Source organism: Grammomys surdaster, unplaced genomic scaffold, assembly GCF_004785775.1.
Source record: "Grammomys surdaster isolate TR1022 unplaced genomic scaffold, NIH_TR_1.0 188, whole genome shotgun sequence".
NCBI classification, from domain to species: domain Eukaryota; kingdom Metazoa; phylum Chordata; class Mammalia; order Rodentia; family Muridae; genus Grammomys; species Grammomys surdaster.
The window spans coordinates 5,190,627-5,212,307 of NW_021604633.1; the positions used below are offsets into that span (position 1 = coordinate 5,190,627).

Below are 21,681 nucleotides of genomic sequence, written 5' to 3' on the forward strand. Positions count from 1 at the left end.
CAGAGTCCAATCATGTCTGCTAGCCCTACTTTGTTAAAATTTAAGGTGCCACACAAACCCACTCTGAAGGCAAGACACAGACGGGTTGGGATGCTACCCCATGACAATACAATGAATTTCTTCTAATCTCACTTTTTTGTCTTTTAGTGTCATTGGCATTCTTAGTCTTCCTCATGAAGGTTATGAATAAAATATCAAGGTAAACAATTATTAAGAAACATTAACTCATGGGAATGATCTACTTAGAATGATCTTCTACCCATATTTGAATTGTAAATTAAATGAGGGTTGATAACTTGGATTAAAATAATTTCCAAAATGAGACTCTTCCCCATTTACTCACACTTAGTCAGTAGAAAGCTTTCTGTTCTTAGTATTGAAATGAGACATAACACACATGAATGTTCATATTTAAAATGAGAGATAATACACATGAACGTTCATGTTTATAAGATGGTCACCCCTATCAGCTCAGAGTCTACAGGTTGACCAGTAGAACTACAAACACTGGGGACACTGGCTTCGCTTGACTCAGCTCATCCCTGGTCTTATCGATGCCCCATAAGCCTTAGTGTCTTTATCCTAGAAGTGAGAGCCCAAGACAGATTTTACCCGCATCTAAGTGAGCTGGGAGCTGCAAGAACCCCATGGGATCCCACGAATGGCCTCTACAGACATCAAAGCCAATTTCGGTTATTTTCTAATAGAACTATAGAACTGAGATGATCTTAAGACTAGGTAGATATCTCAAAAGAAAATAAACATCTGACCTAGGAGCAGGTGATGAGATCCTTGAAGTATCTTGTTCAGAGAATGGTTTGGGTGAAAAGGGTGAAGAGTTTGGCACCTGGAGGAGCTTGGGCTTAAAATGTGCCCTCAACAATTTCAGGATGCAGTACTTGGCACCTGTGTAGTGTACAGAAGGCAGTGGGCATCTGGTTATCTTTAAAATGTGCATCTTCCAGAAAGAGCTGTGCATTCACACACATGTGAAAATAAACTTTAGGTTTTAATCTTCTGGGGAAATGCTGTCACCTTCTCTGGTATCCAGTAAGGTCCATATTGGATACTGAGATTTTCATAAAACAAAATGAAAAATTTCTCCATTTCCTCAACTTTAGTCCAAAACACCTTCCAATTTTGAGTGGGTTTGGCTTTATTTTTATATAAGGAAAATCTATTCAGCTTGGAGATTAGTGTATATGTCCTCAAAGAGGATTTGGAGAGAGGGGACTTCATCATTCTGTCTTTTTCCCCTCTGAGGGTATGTTCACACAACTCTCACCTCCTGTTGCTACAGTCAGTCAGCTAACAGGAAGTCTGAGTAGAACCATCAAAACCAAGCCCCACCCAGACAGTTCTAGGGAAAAATTGGAAGACCACTCCATCCCCATTAGAGTCTGAGAGGAACCTCAAGTGTTCAGAGAGGCGTCATGTATAACACATACTCTACATACACGGTGTAAGAAGGAGGTGGTATTTTCAACAACAGAAGCACAAACTATGTTTGATAGGTTAAAACTATATCCTTCCCCCCAGACATCAGATAAACATGGGTGGATGGCAGTCAAGGAGCTGTGGCTTATTGCCAAAACCTTTCATTGGTTCAAGGTCCGAAGGATAGCTAGCCCCCAATGGTGTTTCTTTCTGCTTCCCACAGGACCCCTGTGTTTCCTTAGGCTGCTATGCTCTGCAGGCAGATGTTTTGCATTCGCCCTTTTATAGAAGCCTTGACAAATGAGACTATAATCACACCTTTCCCTAACCACAGCCTGAATTTCTGAAAGGAAACTCAAGAATTCCATTAAATTGCTTTTAATAAGAAAAATAGAAAAGTCTCAGATTAGAAGTTATAAACAATATGAAAGACAAGGAAACCAAAGCATGTGCTGTATTTGATTAATTAGGAAAAAATAGAATTCACATTTAAATGATATATAATTCAGTTGCATAATAAACATGTAAGCATTTAATATAAAACTAAATAATTCAGATTCCCTCATCTCTCTATTCATTTATCACCCTTTTCATTTCACAACCCAAATGCCAGTCCCACCCGTGACAAAGGGAGAGTTTTCAACTTGCCTGTGGGAAGCCCATATCTCCTAAGAAAGAGTAAATGGTGGCTTCTTACTCTCCTGCCTGGTACTTTGGAAAAATAAAATTTGGACTTCACGAATGTAAGCAGTACACTGTAGCATTACATCACTGGCTGTTTGAGACAGGCTGAGATGGGATGGTTTTAGAGGACCCTGAGTTCCTACTACCACTGTGCCTGGTCAGATTGATACCCCATTGTCAGATTCAACAGTCTGACCCATCTGTGAAACTAGTGATGTTTTTATTGGTATCACAACTATAGACTCATTATAAAACCACACAAAGTTGCAACATTGTGCAGGAAAGATTTGTTTCTTAAGAAAATAATTTGATTCCTTGCAGCACTTTTCAGACTTGTTTTAGCTGCTGCACATGTATCTTCTTGCCATACTCTGGCTGTCCATGAACACAGGGTCCAGGGAGGCCACCTTGGCGGCAATGAAGGAATGGATGCAGTGGAGGACCGCCGTCAAATCCTGGAACTCCAGCTCCTGAGGGGAAACGAAACAGGACTATGGTCACTGGGAAGATGCTCTATGGCAACTTTTAGCAAATTCAGTTCTTTGTGTACTCCAAGACTTGCTCTCCCAGTAAGTATAAGCACATAGTAAAACAGATAATGTTAAAATAAAGGCAGTGCCGCACAATCAACATAAATTCATAAAGTTGGATATACTGTTCCTTGAATTGGTACTCAGACTAATCTCCATACAGGGTGAGATGCATGCCCTTTCTTCAGCATTCCTTCTTAGTTTGTGCTAGGTCTTATTTCTAAAGATAAGAGTTATGGTTAATGTCTTTACCACAAGCAAAAAAGTGCCAAGGCTAATAATGACAGTGGGGTCAGTCTCATGGTGATGGGGCTATTTGCTTATCCTGATTGCATGTGTGCATTCTTCCATGTGTGGCTTGTAATGGACATTTTTCAAAGGGCAGCCAGAGTCCTGCTGTGTGAGCAGCACATAGAGGGAGAGACCTTGGTTCTTTCACAGCCAGATGTCATGTCAACAAAAGGAAGGAATGATGCTCAAGAACAAGATGTTTTAGAAGATGGTGGGCTCCTTAAATTTAAGATAAAAGATGCCTTAAATTCCTGGGTCCTTACTTCTCCATCTTAAAGCTCTCAAAGGCTAATATTGAAGAATAAAACCTATATAAGCTGTTACAATTGTTTTAAAAAATAATAATAATAGATTTTGTGAGTGCCACACATGTGGGGATCAGAGGACAACTTTGTGGAGGCAATTCTCTTCTTCTACCATGGGTTCTGAGATCAAATTATGGTCTCCAGTCTCCGGTCTCTGAGATTATTCTCTCTGCCACATAATTCCCCACACAAAGTTCCAAGCCCCAACCAACACCACTGGCAATGAGCCTGCTAAGCCCTATACAAGCTGAAGTCTTCAAATGTCATGCTGTTGTAGAGAAAAGCAATCTTAGTGTCTTGGGATACAAATCCACCCCAACTTGCCACCCATCCAACAGGCAGAAAAGGTGATTTCAGTACATCCCTGATGGTTTTTTTTCTACTCTTTGCTGTTTCAATACAGTGAAGTTCCAATACAGCAAAGAACAGCACAATTCCTTTTAACGGCACTGTTCATTCATTGATATCCCATTTATTAAATTTGAGCAAAATTTTATCATATTATAAACTGCCGAGGCAAGACCACAGAGAAAACATCATCTTTTTCAGGAGGACAGCCTGCTCAGGCTTGTCAGTCCCTCAGTTGTACTCCTTGAAGCTGGCCAGTCAGGGCCTCTGGGATGGGAAGTTAGCACACCTGCCTACAGGAGAGATGGCAGCTCATCAAAGGTGCTGAAGTCCTAGATCCCTGACATTTTTACTAAGGTGCTTCTCTTCCTAAGAGAGGATTACATACTGCAAAATTAGCTTGTACCTTCCTTTACAGAAGTCCCCACCCACATTCCTCTCTTGGTCTCTTGTCCATTCCTTTCAGAAATTGCTCCTGTACTGGTGCTCAGGACCCTGAACCAACCAGAGTGCCAGGGGAGGGTGACCCAGGAAAGGGGACAGGAGAATTCACTTTGAAATGACAAAGAAGTTGAGCTGCTGGTACATGGAAAGGGTGAGCCAGCTGGAAAATGAATCCCACGAAGTCATACTTGGCCTGAGAGAGAAAAGACACAGGTATGGGGTCCCTTGCACTTAGAAGCTGTCCTCCATCTCTTTAAACCTGTGACCCAAAGGTTCTCTTTTCTTCTTGCCAATGTAAGATCCTCCTTTGCATGCAGGTGAAGCTTAACCTCGATTTTACCTGCATGAAAGAATTTGATTTTTTTTGTTTGTTTTTTTGTTGTAAAGAACAAGATGTTGCAGATACTTAGGGTTTTCTTCATACTGCTAAAGAGATTTTGTAGAGAAACTCTATAATTGTTACACAGGCACCCCTATCCTGGTTTGTTTGTTGGATCCATGCGTTGAGTTACCCAGCTGATTTTCTGGATGTCAACCCATCCATGTGTTTTCTTCACACCATGAGATGATAGTCAGGATGTTTTATTACTTATGATTTTTATCCATAAGGGAGGAAGACCGAGGAACATTCTTGAACAAACACAACGTTCTTGAAAGCTTACCAAACACTCTACTTCAATCTGTATATGTTCCTGATCATAATCATCTTCTCAGGGGGTAAGTGGAAGGACAGAGTCACAAAGCTCCACACCATGGATGCTTCTGCAGCTGTGCTTTATGTACAAAAGCTGAAAATTGCTTTACAAATTCCTACGATTTGCTCAATAATAGCACGGCACACTGGAAGAAGCAGCCAGATGGCCACTGGCATTGAGACACACATCTCAAAGCAGTCTTGGTATTTCCTGGCATGGTAATTTGAAGCCACATCAAAAATTGTTTGAAAAGACTATCTACCACAAAAAAGTCACTCCATGTATAATACCAGCCAAGAGTGTTCCTATCCAGGGATTGAATGTGAGCTTCTGAAGTGGGAAGTAGTCTCCATCCAGATACAGGATCTGAACATTTCACAGAACATCCTTGGTTTAGGCAAGGGCATGGCACCTGCTACTCCACTTCTATCCTAAGTAGATGCTGCCAGCAGGGTCATCCTGAACTACCCCATTGCAAGAGTTTTGATCCAAAGCCATGTTTGGTTTCTGTTGGGATAGGACATTCATAGTGATTCCAGTATTATCTCCATGCCTGCCATTTCCTGCTGGCCCCTTAAACATGTGTCATAGATGGTGGTAGGCTTCTAACTCCTACTCGCTGAGAAAGAGAGTCTGTGCACTTGAGAAGGAAGTCATACAGCAGGGATACAGCAACCGCCTCCAATTTGTCTGACAGGCCTGAGGTATATTTAACAAAGATAATTCTTTTAAAAACAAGTTTGGAGAAAAGCCAAGAAAGCCATATAGTGTCCATAACTATAGACTGTTGCTGCGCCTTTCTCATGTCAGCTAAGCTGTCTTGTCTAGGTGTGATGTATGTGCTGTTTTTTTTTCAAGCATATTTGACATTTTGAGAATGGGGGCTTCCAGATGGCCACTGGCCACAAGTGCAATGGAGTCATGAGAAGCCCAGGTTAGGATAAAAACCTCCTGATTCTTGGTGTGTTCTACTGCGAAAGAAAACAAGGTATTTCCACATTTATTCACAGCTTATTGTCAGTGGAGCCTCAGTTCAGCATCTGAGTAATAAAAAAGGCAAATCTGGAAAGAAGCCCTGACCAGTAACCTAGTCCCTGTTCACCTGTGCCAGACCAGGTTGGAACTGAGTTGATGGCTAATGTCTGTGACACAGAGATATCGTCTTGCAATTCAGACTCTGGTTCCTCCATTTACTGGCTGGGCAGTCAGGTAGTGAGTGGGAAGTGCCAACTGCGCTACAATGTTTTTAACCTTTGTTATTAGCTCAAGTGTCAACAATCATGATTGTCTTTAAATTACTAATGGTTTGCCTCATGGCTAGTAAATTTTCTGAGAATTTTCTCCATGAGTCCGGTGAGGTTTTGATCAAATATAATGAAGGGCCAAGCTGGGCAAGCAGGAGACTTTGTAATTTCCCTACTAGTAAAACTGTAACCCCACAGCAACACCCTTACTATCCCTGTGTAATTAATTAAGGTGGCTGAGGACAGGTATCAGGGGACAGTCATTGGGCTAACATCAGTGTGAGATGGATATTATTTCTTTACCAACATAGCTTTGTCAAATCAATAACACTGCCTCACCTCAAAATTACAATATAAAGTAAGATAAAAGTCAGAGACCACCATTCCAGTTTTAAAATGAGGAAATAGAGTTCAAAATAATCTTCCAAAACAACTAGGCCAATTAGTTGCAGAAATGTCACTTGAAGTGAGAGATCCAAGAAGCCCCACAGGCCTTCCCTGAACCCTCTGCTAGACCTTTAGGAACTTGGTACAATAGTGTCACTATATTGCAAGCTGTCTGTGAATGAGAGTTACTCAAACAATCCTGCATCCCCAGGATCCCTGAGGTTCCCTGAAGTGTAGAATTCCAGCCTTTGCCAACTTGCCTACTTTACAGCTCTCTTTGTCCTGGGTATACCTTGACAAGTGGATAGTGGTGTTGAAGGGATATCCAGATAAGCCAGCTGCCATCATACTGGAAGAACATGGTCAGTAACCCACAGTAAAGGTATCAAGAAATGGAAGAGAAGGTACCTTCTTCTCTTGTGCATCAATCCCTGAATACAGCATTTTTGCATTTGTGTAAGGGTAAGGATGGAGACATTCTAAAAAGGGGCAGGATCCAAGGACCAAAAAGCAAAAATCAGATGGTAGCTCCGGGTCTGTTCATGGGTATCATTAGGGAGAGGCTATGCTGAGTAGGTTCTGAGAGATCCTCTCAGAAAACCTCAAAGATCACCCCCTAGTGACATATTTCCTCCAAAGCAGCCACACAATTTAATCTCTCTAATTCTTTCAAATAGTTCAACTCCCTGGTGACTAAGCATTCAAATATGTGGGCATAGGTGCCATACTTATCTAAACCACCACAGTATTTTCCAGGTCTTGAAGGCATATATTTTTAAAATGTTTGCTGTCACCCTCAAAATTGCTATTGTAATCTGTCTCTAGGCTGTGGTCTATGTTAGGTGATGAACTGGTCTGTTTTCTCTGATTCACATTGTTTTTTTTTTTTTTTTTTCAAAGAAGGACTCATTTTAATTCTTTAAAAAAATATGTGCATGGTTGTATGTCTGTGCCAAAACATGGCAGTAGATCCAACTAGAATTGAGTAATAGGCATTGCAAGCGGAAAGGCAAGGGTCCTGGAAATTGAACTTGCTTCTTCTACAAGAGTACCGTGTGCTTTTAACTACTGAGTCATCTCACAAGCACCTCTGGTTTACATTCTTAGTCTTTCTCCTTCAGTAAATAACAGAATTACGAATTAATGCATTTTATTGACATTGGCAGGATTTTCTTTTTTTTAAAGACCAACATGATGTCTCCAAGTCACCTTGATTCAGTCACATTTGGTGTTTCCACATATTTTAAGATGAACAAGAACCTTTTGGCAAAGCTGTTTTAACTAATTTGGTTTTTGTAATTTGCACTGGCTCCAGGGTATCTCACACACATACCGAGAGCAAAGGAACCTGGGAATGAAGACTGTGTGGTTTCACTTTTTTTTTCTGTGCTAGTAAATATTTTATTTGAAAATTTCCATGTTCTGACAAAGATAAATAACTCCTACAGATTTTTTTTTCAACCAAGGTCAATATCTTGAAGGGCAGTATAGAATTTCCCTCATTTTTAATTTAATGTCAAGGGGTAAAATATTGATAGTGATGCCCTGGAAAGATACCTTCAGGCTATTCTGGTGTACAAATAATTTACAAATGCACGAAGCTGGCACTGGCTCATACTGCTATATGGTTTGCCACTTGGAGTATCATCAGCCTCTGCAGGAATACCTAGTACAGTCTCCTGGCTTTTCTTTCTGTTCCAGTGAGGACGCAGGATAACTTCTATTTCCCTTTTTAGGTGGACATTCCTATACTTGTGATTCTGTTTCCCTTTTTAAAAAACACAGTGCTCAAATTCACTTTTTATTCTGTCATTGAGTTGTTTCTTTCAATCAAGAGTGAAATCTTCAGCTTTCACTCATTCCCGGGGGCAGTGAATAACGAGAGGACACTCACATTCCAAAACATAGATGGCAATTGTGTCCAGCTGTCTCTGCTTGTAGAATCATTTATTTCATCAACTATAATTAGAAGCAAAGTGATTAATAAAATGGATGGTAAGTAGAAGAGACAATCTAGGCAGTTGCCTTGCATAGAAGAAAAAAGGAAATTTACAACACATGTCTGCAGGGGCAGCTAGGCCAGCTCTGCTTCAGGGTGTCCAACACTCTCATGATGCTTGCTCATGGGGACAGTGTCTTCTCATCTGTGGAGATAATCCTTTGACAAAGATCCAGGAACTCAATTAGCTTCCTAGATATCTCCTCTTTCCAGATAGAGCCTCTTCTCTGTGATGGTTCAGCCGAGGCTCACTTCTCAGGGGGTGGGGATCCTCTGCCTTTTCCCAAATCTAAGAGGCACCTGGAAAGTGGTATCCGTGCTGAGTAGAAGAGACCCAAGACATAGGATGTGACTAAGGGACCTGTTGGGGGCTTTCTGATCATCTAATTGGATAGCATTTACTTGTCACTAATAAAATCTTTAAATTTTAATCAAAACTTAAATTTTAAACAGACATTATGATTTATTGTTATCTTCAAAAAGCTCACAGCTCATTTAAAAGAAGAATCATTTCCAAAGGCTGGGGTGAGCTGGCTCTGATGCACACTGGATGTGTATCATCCCGAGTTTAACAGACGGTGATGGTTAGAAACACATCCCATGCCTGCCCACAGGCAGAAGCTTCTGGAGAAGCCTGCTGAGTGTGGAAGACAGGCAGAAGGAAACAGTGCTATCAGCTGAGATTTCATGTACACCCCCAAGTCATGCCATAGCTCAGTCCCCAGTGATAAAGGACTCTTTGGAGATGGTGGGGCCACATGAATGGAGACCATATTATGAATTTGTGCTGTTGTTTAATGGCCCCTTCCACTAAGGGAGGATACAGGCAAGGTGGCATTTGTGAACCAGGAAGCCTCAGATGCCAGAAACCAGATCTGGGGCTTGAAGCTCCCAGGACTATGAACAGACCTGTACTCAAACCCAAGCTACATGCTGATGTCTATCAGTATCCACCTGTCTCACTCTAGAAAGAACATCCCAGTATCTAATAATGTTAGTTTTTCCTGCCTAGGACTCTTTTCTTCCCACCTCTAGACTAAAGGGAGTTAGCAGCAAAAGCTTCAGAGGTCCTTTTTTAGGGAACAGGCTTCCCACATGCTTGCCTCACTACAGGGTCAGCTTGTTCAGGAAGCTTAGGATGGGAGTTGCCAGAGAGTCTCAGAAACTAACTCCAGGCATCCTAGAAGGGTAACTGTATCATCAAGTTTCCACTTGATACAGAGTGTCTTCTGATGGAAGAAGAGTTGCACGCTTGCTTAGAGATCACATTTACCTATGTGTTTCTGTTAAAATAGGGTAGTTCTAATTCCACTGTCAGCTAGGACACAGCAACTCTAATTCCCCAACAGTTGGGACATACTGAAAACAAAACAAAGCCAATGAAAGCCACCTGCTATTGTGTCATGGCTAAGCTGTATGAGCAAGCTTGCACAGAAGCAGACTCAAAGGACTCTGAGGAACATTGGAACTGAGCACTGCTCCTGAGGGTTATTGTATCCCTGGCTCTACACTTCCTGCTGCAGAGGTCATTCAACTGTCCCTGGTTCCTCCTCATGAGCAACGTCTAGTGGCTGTTTTGGGTTGTCTACTCCGCTTTGCTTCTTCTGACTTCGAAATAGTTTTTTTCAGTATGCCTAATGAAGTGGCATCAGTAACTCATGCTTGGCATTGGTCTCTGTGGGGAGACGCAGGAACAGAGTTCTGTTTGCTGCCTGCTTTCAGATCACACCCAGTTCTCTTCTCTGCATCTGACAGGTTTCACTGACTTCCTGATGATAGCGACCACTCTTACAGAGTGAAAATTATGTGCTATTGTTTCTTCCATAGTTATTCTTCATTAGACTCTGTTTTGTTACAGGGATACAGATGGGGATATTAGTTGTAAGATGATGGTCTTGGTCTGCAGTGATGAAAACATTTCATTTTAATAATGAGAATAATTATCTTCTGAGAAACTTGTAAAACTCTGGGTATGTTTGATAACCCTCCTTCTTCTTTCCCCCCTCTCTTATTCTTCCCTACTCTCTTTCTTCCTTGAGACAGGGTCTCATGTATTTCAGTGTGATCTCGAACTTGCTGTATAGCCAAGGATGAGTTTCAACCTGTGATGCTCCTATACCTCTTGACTGCTGGGATCACAGGCATGTCCCACCACACCCAACATTTTATAGTACTTTTGCCATTTCTGTACTAAGTTTCTCTTTCTTTCAGTGTTAACATATTAATTTAAAATGGACTTATTAAATACATGTGCAGTGGACTTCATGCTGCAAAGCTAACCTATCTAAACCTGCCTGAGAAGCTCAGTCTTGGACACAGAAGAAACCATAAGAATCTTAAATATAGCCAATTAACCCAGAAATAAGGTATGGGTGGGGAGTCACATCACAACAGGAGTTAGCTGTGGGGGAGGGGACAGTTATTCCATCTTTACCCAATACTGCATCTCCTCATAATCTCATGGTAAGTCATATAACTATTCAGCTAAATAGGACTCCAGGAAATTAAGTCTTTCATTTATGAAGATTTTAGAAGTGGGGGAGATGGCTCAGTTGGCAAAGTGTTTGCCACACAAGCATGAAGACCTGAATTCAGACACTCGGCAACCACATAAAGACAACATCTTGACAGGTGGATTTCTGGAGCTCACTGGCCAGCCAGCCAGTCCAGAGAAAACTCAAAGGATAAGGCAGAGAGGAATTAAGATGTCGAATGTCAGCCTCTGGCTTCTACATACAGTATACATCATACATGTATGTGCACCCACATGTACATGTGCACATGCATACATGAACACATATGTGACACATGCACACACACACACACACACACACACACACACACACAGAGAGAGAGAGAGAGAGAGAGAGAGAGAGAGAGAGAGAGAGAGAGAGAGAGAAGATTATTGAATGATTGAGGCTGTGTCCTAATGTCAAGAACACCTAGAGGTCTAATTTTCCCCTGCTTCATAAGCTATAGCAGCTGCAGCTGGAGTGGTATTTCTGAGAGGAGCAGGGTTATATAAGGGAAGCTTCGCCCCTGTTTCTTTCTCTCATTGTGGTGAGCTCGGGGCTGTTCCTTCAGAAGTCTCCAAGACTAGGAGGTGCCCCGTTCTTGCTTTACTTCAGTTAAAACCTCAGCCTTTTGAGCCTTGTCCTTGCTCGTGTTCCCAGAGAAGCTCTGGTAGTCTGAGGTCTGTGAAGGATCAGGGCTGGGCTGCAAGTCTGTGCATCTGAATTTGTTGAGACATATTCACACACCTCAGACATTTCTATGTATGTACATAAAATTTCTTATTTTTCTTTGATAAAAAAAGCTTCACATGTTGTTTAAAATTTTTAGTTTAAACTAAGTTTAGCTTATTAACTATTATTATTAAACTAATTTAAACTAAATTAAAATTTTTTAGTTTAAAATTCTTACCTACTATGTATCTTGATAGCCTTTATAAATATTAGGTCGGTCTTCCCCCCACCCCCACCCCAATCAGGATGGAAATCCACATAATCCAAGCTAAGGGTCACAGAGAAGGTAACATTCATTTCCCATTCATCACAGGCTGACACATCCGCCCCTTTAATCAGCATGGCTAACCTTCAGTTGACTGGCTGATGGTTAAAAGATAGGAAATTAGACCTTTAAATCCTACAGTACCACCTGCTAAAGGGGCAGCTCAGATCCCAGGTAAGCATGTGCTGTTTCTTCAGTATGTGTTCCAGGGTACAACAGTGCCTCAAGCCTACCATGAACCAACAACCTCAGGACCCCGTGACTTCCAGGCTGAAGGAGTGACAGGCCTGATGCAGGGAAAGGTGACAGGCCCGTCCATGAAGAAATCCTGACAGAAAAGTGCTACCAATCACTCTCTGCTCCACTCTCCCCACAGTAATCCCTACTTAGACATAGGACTTGGCTCGTAGAGGGCAGGACAGCCCAATGTGCTGAGAGTTTCATCCCCTCACTTTCAGCCTAAACACAGGAGTCCCCAGCTAACTGCAGCTTAGAGCTTCACAGGTTGTCTCCACCTGCTCCAGAGCTTCACACCCTTTCTCCAGCTCACGGCTCGAAGGCTTTCCGGTTTCCCCTAGCTTACCGCCTCAAGCCATAGTCGGCCCTCACTGCAGAGCTCCACCGCCCTCCCACCTCCACCTCAGGAACCCAAAGCCTGAATGCCCCATCTAAGGAACCCATAGCCTCCTACTTCCCTTCAGGACTCTACACCCTTGTACTGTTCACAGCCTGTCCAGTATGTTCCTCTACCACTAGCTAATTCTCTACCTAGAAAAGCCAAGCAATTCTATATAATTTCTCTTCTTCATCGAAAGCAGTTCTGAAACATTCTTTCTTGGAATGAGACAAGGGCAGGATAAAAATAGACCCTAATCCTTCACATATAATGTCAGGTAGGTTGTGTTGCTCAGGTTCATTTCATAGGAAAGAAATTCAAGGAACGAGGTGACATTCTGTCTCTAAACAATATGTATGCATTTTACACACACACACACACACACACACACCTTTTAACGCACTAAATTTATACTTTTGTTTGACTTTAGTTTGTATTAAAGCTAGTTTGTTGATGATAACACATTTATGTAAAGACATAAAGAACGTCTACCTATTAATAATAAAGAGACACCTCAGTGTAGTACTTCTGAGAGGGACAAGGGACTTTTTCCTACATTCAGTGCTGCAGACATTCTATCAGACAATGCAGCTTGTAAAAGCCCTCAATTAGATTTTGGCTTCTAGAGCATTTTCAAGCTTCCACTTCCTGCTGCTATTTTCTAAGCAAATTGTGGATTTTGTTAGAATTAAATACTTTGTTTCATCTGCCAGAATTTTAGGTCACAAGCTCTCAATGGAAAACTATCAGCCCTGAGTTTAAGTTGACTTCTAACTCTGGGCTGAACTTGTTCCCCCTTGGGCAGCCTTTCTTCAGCCCATCCCTCTCCCTGTGTGTCTATGAGTGCAGGGTCCACAGGTATTACCTTTGTTTCAATCTGCTTGGTGTCCAGATTCTGAAACAGCAGCTTTACTCGAGTTTTCCCATCATCTGAAGATCCCTTAAGCTGAGAGAACTTGAATCTCCAGAGTACATTCTGCAGAGATGAAATAAACGAGTGACTTATAAGCAGGGTTATGTTTAATTAATCAATTCATTTAATCAATATCTGTTAATAATGTAAAGCACCTATTGGGTAACTGTCACTTGTTCTGACATGTCCACCTTCAGTGTGTAGAGGCTGACCCCATGCCCAGCCAGCTCCAGGTCTCATACTGGCCTCTCTAGTCTTCACCTTGCTTCCTCTTGGCTTTCCTGTACCTACCCTGGAAGGTTCCTAAGACCATTGCTTCCTTCTTTGCTTACAGAACTATGAAGTCAACTGAAGGCACATGTCTGCCCTGTAGGATACTCACCCGTTAAAATGGAAAGCTTAGATTCTGGTAGACCACCCACCATGGCTACATCCTATCATTCAGCCTTGGGTTCCCAAGAACTAACAGGAGGACACAGGCAGCACTGCCTTCCACCACTACCTTACGTGCCGCCGAAGTGCTTTCTGAGGTGCTTCAGAGGTAAGATGTGATCTCAGTCCTTAGGAGGCTGAGATGGGAAGGTAACCACAAGTTAGAAGCTAGTCTGATTCACATAGTGAACATCAAACCAGTAAGGGCTACCAAGGAAGGACCTGCCTCACAAAATCTTTGTGGTCCTGGAAAAATACCAATGGGGATTAGCCATGTTTTAGCAACATTGCTACAGGTTGTTTCTGTTGCAAACATCATTTTCTAAATGAACAAAGCATTTCCAGTGTTCGCCAGACAAGGAAGAGAGGACGGGAAAGTCTCAAAAACGGCTCTGTTCGTGTGCCATGCCATCCACACTGGCCTCAGGATTCCTTATGAGATTCTTCGTAGTTAACTGAGGACATGGATCAACAGAAAAGTCTTGGAGCTCATGCTGTGTTTATACTTCAAGACATTTGGACTCCACAGAGCTGTTCATTCTATCCTTGCATTTCCCTGAGGCTGAGTCTCTGCCTGCTCTGGCAGATCTGAGTGCCAGGCTGATTTCAGAGCAGGAATTTAGAGAACATGAAAAGTCTCACCCTGGTCACAGCACAAGATCACCAGTTTCAACATGTAGCCCTTATTTGGGGCAAAGGAAGACAATGATATTCTGCTTCTCCTGTTTTGGGATGTGTTACAAAACATCCAGGCCCATATGATGAGTGAGGTGGTCAGCAGGCTTATTCCCGATTTTTTTTTTTTTCGTTTGAGCCTTGGGTCCTCAGCATGGTTATGTCGTAAGCATCTTAGGATGGTGGACATTTATTTAGCTCGTTGTCTTTAATGACTCATGATCATTCGTCTCAGTTTTCAAACTTCCAAGCTTTTTTTCATGCACATAAAGTGTAATCTTTTATTTAAAAAGAAAACCATTTCTGAAAGCCGTGAATACTATTTCTGCCTGTGGTCCAAGTAAGCTACTTAATCTCCAAACGCCAAGCCCTTCTTAAATACGCAATTGAGCCTCTGTACACAGATCTGGGTTTGCAAGCTGGGAACTCAGAGCCCAGATTGGTTGCTTAGAGATCATGACACAAATAGTGCTCACTTTGGTTCAGACATCAGGAGACTTGAAATTGAGACCCACTGGAGTAATAAAGGCTGGGGGGGGGGTGGCATCTCAACACTCAGCTCTCTGTCATGGAGCAGGAAGGCATCTTTGTGTGGTTTTAGCGATCAAAGTGTATATATATATCTTCCTTTGCTTTCGCCATTGGCAATTTTATTGACAGCCACTGCTCACCCCTTCAAAACTACTTGGGGCTTTAATATATTGAGGGTAGAAAGTGACATGGATACCTACTTAGAATGCCTGGTGGAATCCACAGAGACTGTGACACTGGAATCATGGCATTTTGCTTCCACTACCAGAATGACCTCAATACCTTAGTTACTTCCTTTTCCTTTTGAATTTGGTCTCTGTGCTTCTACCTCCTTCCATCTTAACCTTATAGAATTATGGGATTCCAGCCTGGAGATCAGGCTTCACAGACACTAGTCCAGTATTGAGTAGCCAGGAGATCTGCACTGAGCAAATTGGAGTATTGTTGCTTTGAGCAGGGAGCATCCACGAGGCAAGAAAAGCAGACTCCCACCATTCCAGGAATGCTCCAGTTAGTGGCACTGGAATTATTTGCTCCCTCCAATCTTGAGTGGCAGAAAGATTCTGGAGTGTGGCTTATTTCAGAGAGGGACAGAGCCCTGGAGTTCTCAGCCCTGCGTTGCTGCTGTAATCCCACTAGAGGCAAGCCTGGGCATTCACACTGTTCATGATAGCTGGTGGAGGAGGAAGATCTTCTTTGGGTATCTGACTATTCTATATTTTATATATGTGAGCCTGGAACTTGGAGGGTAAAGAGGAGTAGTTAGTCTCTGCTTTACCTCTTCATTCCCAGCTCTTCCCCTACTTCCAGGTACCGTGACAAGACCAGAACATCAGTTAGCATCAATCTACAGGGTAAAAAAGGTTGTGTTGACTGATGTTCTCATGCCAGCTAGCTTGTAGACATGTCAGGTCCAAGGCTGGGGCCATATAACTAGAACGGTGTTCTAGTTTATTCTCATTTTGATGACTTTAAAATATCATTCTAGAAATGGACAAATGTTCTATGGTCTTTTCATTTAGTGTCAGGGTGGGACCCATGCTTGGCTATGTTTCCTGCCCTTCCTAATTACTCCTTATGTTGGTGAAATAGCTTATAAGAATAGACTTATGCTTGAAGACAACTGCTCATCTCTCCCTGGTAAAAGAGAAGTGGGAATTACAGAACAGAGCCATTAGTATATGAGGGACAACTATGTGGATATCCACTAAACCACAGTTATCAGAGTCCTAGCACTGTGTGTGTGCGTGTGTGTGCACACACTACTAAGGATGGAACTTAAGGCCTTGTGCATGTTATCATACTCTCCCAGCAAACAATATTCTACCCTCAAATTGTGTTTTCTTAGGCCTTTGTTAAGGAGAGCTACTACCACATCATGGATCTAGCCATGGCTCAGCAATGACTTAGAAATGGACTGGTTCAACAGTGTGCAGCCTTAAAAGGGTCTCCTCATCACATTGTTTCTCTGTCTCTCTCTCCTCTCTCTCTTTCTTTTCCTCTCTCCCTTCCTCTCCCCCTCCCCCTCTCTGGCTCTTTTTCTGTATATAGGTATACATGTGGAGGCCAAAGGGTTAATCTCAGTTATTCCTCAGGTGCCATCCACCTTTTTTTTTTTTTTTTTTGAGACAGGCCTGTCATTTGGTTGGAACTTACTAAATAGGTAAGGCTGGTTGCTGATAAGCTCCGGGCATTGACCTGTCTTTGCCTCCTCTGGCTTCCTTATGTGGGTTCTGGGGCTGGACCTCATGCTTACAAGTATGCTCAGTATTAACTGAGCCATCTCTGACCCTATCTTTATCCATGATATTCTGGGTAAGGGGCAGCCTACTTTGTCTAGCCCAAGGAGGCATTAAAGCTTGGCATAAATTCTAATGTTTAATGGTCAAGGTTCAGACTGATTAGATGGTATGTCACCAGGGAGTCCAGTCCCCAACGGCTCATAGCAGTCATATGCTGCATTATGAAACAAATGATAGCATTTAAAACCTTTGAAAGGTTAATTTTTAGGGAAAGATGCTGGATTAAATGTTAAGACATGTCCTCAGAGCCCCATTTGAGACCTACCATGGGAAGTAGGGACATTGCCTGGTAAAAAGGATGACAAAGGAGCAGGAAGGGATTTAACAGTGAAGGAAGGTGGATGATGCGTGACTTAGTTGATACTGTGTTCTGTGGGTTCAGCCCCCACATACGAGCAAGGGGCCCTGCAACCATGAGGCCGAATATGCTGCTTCTAGCCTGTGCAGACCAGCTCAGAACTTCCCACAGAGCCTTAGGAAAACAGGAAGGGAGCTACAGAATACTAGACTCCTCTTCCAAGTCATTAGGAACCACAAGCTCTTCCCCTGCAGTGTTACTGCTCCTGGCTGCACACCAGAAAGTGGGTAGACACGGTAAGATTCTCACAAATGGCCTCCTGAAAAATCTTGTGTGTACTGTTCTAACCCCTGGAGTGACAAGAAGACTGGCTCACCATGAATAAATCAAAGACAGAAGCACAAGTGGACCATCAGTGGAATCTCCACCAGGCAGTAGGACTGGTGGTGTCCTGTGCTTTGCTCTTCCTAGGTAAGGGCCTTGGCCAGGATCTATTCCAGGATATTGCTACATGCAGCACAAAAGACAGACATAGAATCCTTCGGACTGTATAGAGGTAGACCATTCAAACCTGCCCTTAAAGTAGAATCCTGAAGGTCTTCGATTTGGTGCCCTGAAGTGCAATACTGTGCATGTCAGAGAGGAAGAAGCAGAAACTACGTGGAAGGCACTTCTGCCTCCAAGGTAGATGCTGTAACATCTTACGCATCCCAGAAGGACACATGTGGCAAGAACATTCAGGTCTGGCTTCTAGATCACATTAGTAGCAAGTGCGGGTCCTGTATTTGTGCAGGTGCCATGGTCACAGAAAGGTACAGTGGCAAGAACCCTTGACAAAGATCAAGAAGTCATTTGCTCACTGACTCTGTGCTATAAGCACCAATGGCCTTTGATGCTGGATGCAGAATTGAAATCCACTCTTGATATTACATTTTTATGTAACTGCGTTTTATTATTACTACAACCATCATGTGAGTCCATGGGAGAAACATCTTGGTAATTTCCTTACGAGGAAGTGAAGTGACAATGTTTGTAGTGAGTTTTCAGGTCCAGGATTCTGTAACAAAAGCAAGTTCCTTTCTGTCTCAGGATTTCTCTACCTCTGCACACAGACTGCTTGAATATTCTGTACGGTGCTCTATCCTGTTCATAGCAGGTGCTAAGCAGCACTTTGGGCCCCCATCATGGTTATCCTGAAATGGTAGAGTATAGTACCCTTCCAGGTACTGGTGACGAAAGACCTTCTCCAGACATCTCCATGTGTCCCCTAGAGGGCAGACTCGTCCTGGCTGAAATCTTTGTTCTGGCAACAGGAAGGGCATGGTTGGCAGAGGTCTAGACAAAGTTGCTGTCTGGGAGTACTTATCAACTGGTCGAGAGACTGGGTTACAAAAGAGCATAGCTTACGAGGCTCAGATATGGCAGTTTGGAAACAGCTATGAGAAAAAGCTTGCTGGTTTTTAGAAGCCTTCCATGAGCCTTCATTTCTTCAGTGTGGGCTCTGGGAACGAGAGGAGGCCAAAGCTGAGCCTGCACAAGGTATGTAGAAAGCAGGATTCTGGAAATGCCCTTATGGTTAGTAACAGAAATGAAGATATGATCCAGTAGAATCCATGTGTATAAATGAGCTCAAGTGTGAGACCCCAAAGACCAGACCACATTGTCATCATTCACGTCAAATGGCACATCACCAAACTGAAGCTTTACACAACAAGAAAAGCTCCAAGAGTCCAGGGTTTCCTAAGTGCTGATCGTCAGTAGCCAATCTGAAGGGAACCAAGCTAGCCCAAATGGACAATAGGGACATTCTTTCTGTTTTGTTCTGCAAGAGAAACCACAGGAAGCTGCTTCCTGTGAGCTATGGGGTTCTGTAGCATGGGGTCCCTTGATCCAGCTCAAGCCACCCACAGAAACCACTCTTCTGCTCTGTGGATCTGCAGTAGGCTGTTAGGCTTTGTCCTTGCTAATAAAAGCCAATGAGACGTCCAGACTAAATCTACTGGCGTCCCGGGTTCACAGCAACACGGCTCACAGTCACGCCACCTCCGTCATCACTCATTTGTAATTAGCAAAGTAGGTTTTTATAAATATTATGTGTAAAAGCATTGGCTCCTCACATTGGCAAAGAATTTCTTAACACTTATGTAATTTGGAGAGCCCGTGAATGATGATGGAAATGGTCTAGTGATTTCTACCCTTCACACAGGCAGGTTTAGTCAATAAGGGCTGGAATCAAGGATAGCTCTTCATTCCTGGATGCAGTTTACCAACATGTGGGGCTTACTCTCACCAAAACCACTCAGGGTTTAAGCAATGTTTTGTTTTTTGTTTTGTTTTTTTTGTTTTTTTTTTGTTTTCTTTTTTTCAAGACAGGGTTTCTCTGTGTAGCCCTAGATGTCCTGGAACTCATTCTGTAGACCAGGTTGGCCTCGAACTCAGAAATCCGCCTGTCTCTGCCTCCCAAGTGCTGGGATTAAAGGCATGCACCACCACTGCCTGGCTTTGTTTTTTAACTACGTTCTAGTATTGTGGGTTTTTGCCTTCAGAGAGATTATGAAAACCCATCCTGTTTTCCTTTCTCTCCTTCCCTCCTCAACTCTGTCTGTCTCTGAATCATAGTTGCCAAACACCATTTCACTGGAGTTTTTGCTTCATGGGTTCTAGAGCTTGTAAACACCCAGGGGCCCCAAGCTAGCAAGTAGGAAGGCAGGTCATATAGGCAGACCTTTGGTTGAAGCACAGCCGGTGGGAGCTGCCTGCTCACAGACATATCTGAGTAAGTACAAAGTAACATGTACAGACCTGCAGGACTTAGCTGCATCTTACCTTTGTTTTACCATCAAAGCAGGTGAATCCCAGAGCAAAATCCACCGTGAAGCACAGCATTTCTCCTTGCCAGCTGCACAGATATGTTTTTGACTAGAAAAGAGTATTAATTTTGAGTGAGTGCTCTGCAATAGTTCAGGTTAACTACAGGAAGGTAGTTGGCACATTAGCTACTTTAGCCAAAGTACATTGTTTTTATTCTGAAGACACAAACTATGTAGAATAAAAAGGCAGGTTTGGGGATTGCAGGGAATGGCAGAGATACCTGTAGGCATTGATATCCTCCTTGCTTTTTGTTTTCAGACACACAGAGGATGTCTTTAAAGGCATCAACTAAACAAAACCAAATCATTAAAATATTTCAACAGATATCTGTTCTCCAAGGTACTTTTTTTAAAAAACACTCACTGGAATACCTATATGCTTTAAGTGTTTTCACAGTAGTCTAGGGCATAGAAAGGGCATATAGAAAGGAATAGTCTTAAAGCTGGAAAAGTTGTTTTTGTCAACTTCAGTCTGCAGGTGAAGTTACCCCAGTCTACAGATGCTCTGAAGCCATCATTTCTAGGGGGATAATCAGGGTGCTTTTCACAGGATAGAGATGAAGGGATGATGATGGGCAGGACTTGATTTTCTGACTCTCTGATGTATGTACTCAACACTGGGAAGTCAGGAGGAGCCCATCCCACATCTGCACTGCTCCTTATTCCTCTACCCAAGGTACCCCGGGCATCCTCTGTACCGTTACTGACTCTGCTGCTTAGATCCGCTATATCATAGTCTCATCCTAGTAACAAGACAGATGCCTTGAAGATCATTAAAATATATCAACGATCCCTGGTGAGGTTGGCACTACAACTTGGCTCCATTCTCTCCTTCACCTCTCATAGGGGTACAGAGAGCAGGCCCACAAAGAGAGGACCCTGTCCAACATGGGTTGACAACCCTTTGCCTTTCTCAGCCTTCAATCGGCTTCCAGATGTTGCCAGGTATTCCTAGCTGATCACCAAAACCATGCACACAGCAGCTGCCCACTGCCCACTATGCAGCTATGAGTGTTTTGATGCTGGTAGGAAATTGAAGTTCCAATAATAGCTCCAGCTCTCCCCCTAGCTCACCTTCCCTAACATGATCCAGAGCAGAAGAAGTACTGAACTTCCTTTTGCAAGTCCATGGCCATTTATGTTCTCATAGTTTTTAGGACTCATTACATGTCTAGAATTTAAATATAGTGATTATAAACTGGGAGAAAACATTTCTAGGAGACGATTGCATTCTCGTATCCCAAGTCTCTGACATCATGAGAACAGTAGAGCTTGGATACAGTGGCTACAGCCTGGTCTTTGGAGGGTAGGAAAACACTGTTGTAGAATGCTACAAATTCATATGCTTCACCAGCTCCCCAGGGTCTCAGGAAGTACAGGGGAGAGATATGGAAGGCTTGTGGAGAGATTCAGCTTTGTGGATTTTCATAGCAGAGCCAGCCGTTGGTTACCAGGCACACAGCCTCTCCTCATTCAGTTCTTCAGAGTCTGGCATGGTGTGTATGCATACATATGTTAGATCTCAGCATCTCCATTGTGTTGTATATTAACTCTTTTTCTTTAACATGTTGGAATAAACCTCAAGTTGACAGCTGTTTTCTAGTCCTCCAAGAAGAGTCTGCCTTGTGGTCCATTCAGTGGGAGAAGGGTGTCAGAGAAGTGGTCATGGA

At 42.8% G+C, this 21,681-nt stretch overlaps 1 protein-coding gene across 5 annotated transcripts in view; it reads right to left on the bottom strand.

Annotated features, from left to right (window-relative positions):
* Window positions 1-1,801: 1,801 nt before the first annotated feature.
* Sntg2 (syntrophin gamma 2) overlaps window positions 1,802-21,681 on the bottom strand; it is a 199,965-nt gene continuing 180,085 nt past the window's right edge. For 3 of the 5 annotated variants that reach the window (XM_028768843.1, XM_028768842.1, XM_028768845.1), the window contains 3 exons: window positions 19,968-20,060; window positions 13,356-13,466; window positions 1,802-2,591 (listed from right to left, as the gene is read on the bottom strand). In XM_028768843.1, the coding sequence (XP_028624676.1) occupies window positions 2,460-2,591; window positions 13,356-13,466; window positions 19,968-20,060 (336 nt within the window). In that variant the 3' untranslated portion in view covers window positions 1,802-2,459. The remainder of the gene's footprint in view (window positions 2,592-13,355; window positions 13,467-19,967; window positions 20,061-21,681) is intronic. The other 2 variants (XM_028768844.1, XM_028768841.1) reach the window with 2 other exon arrangements.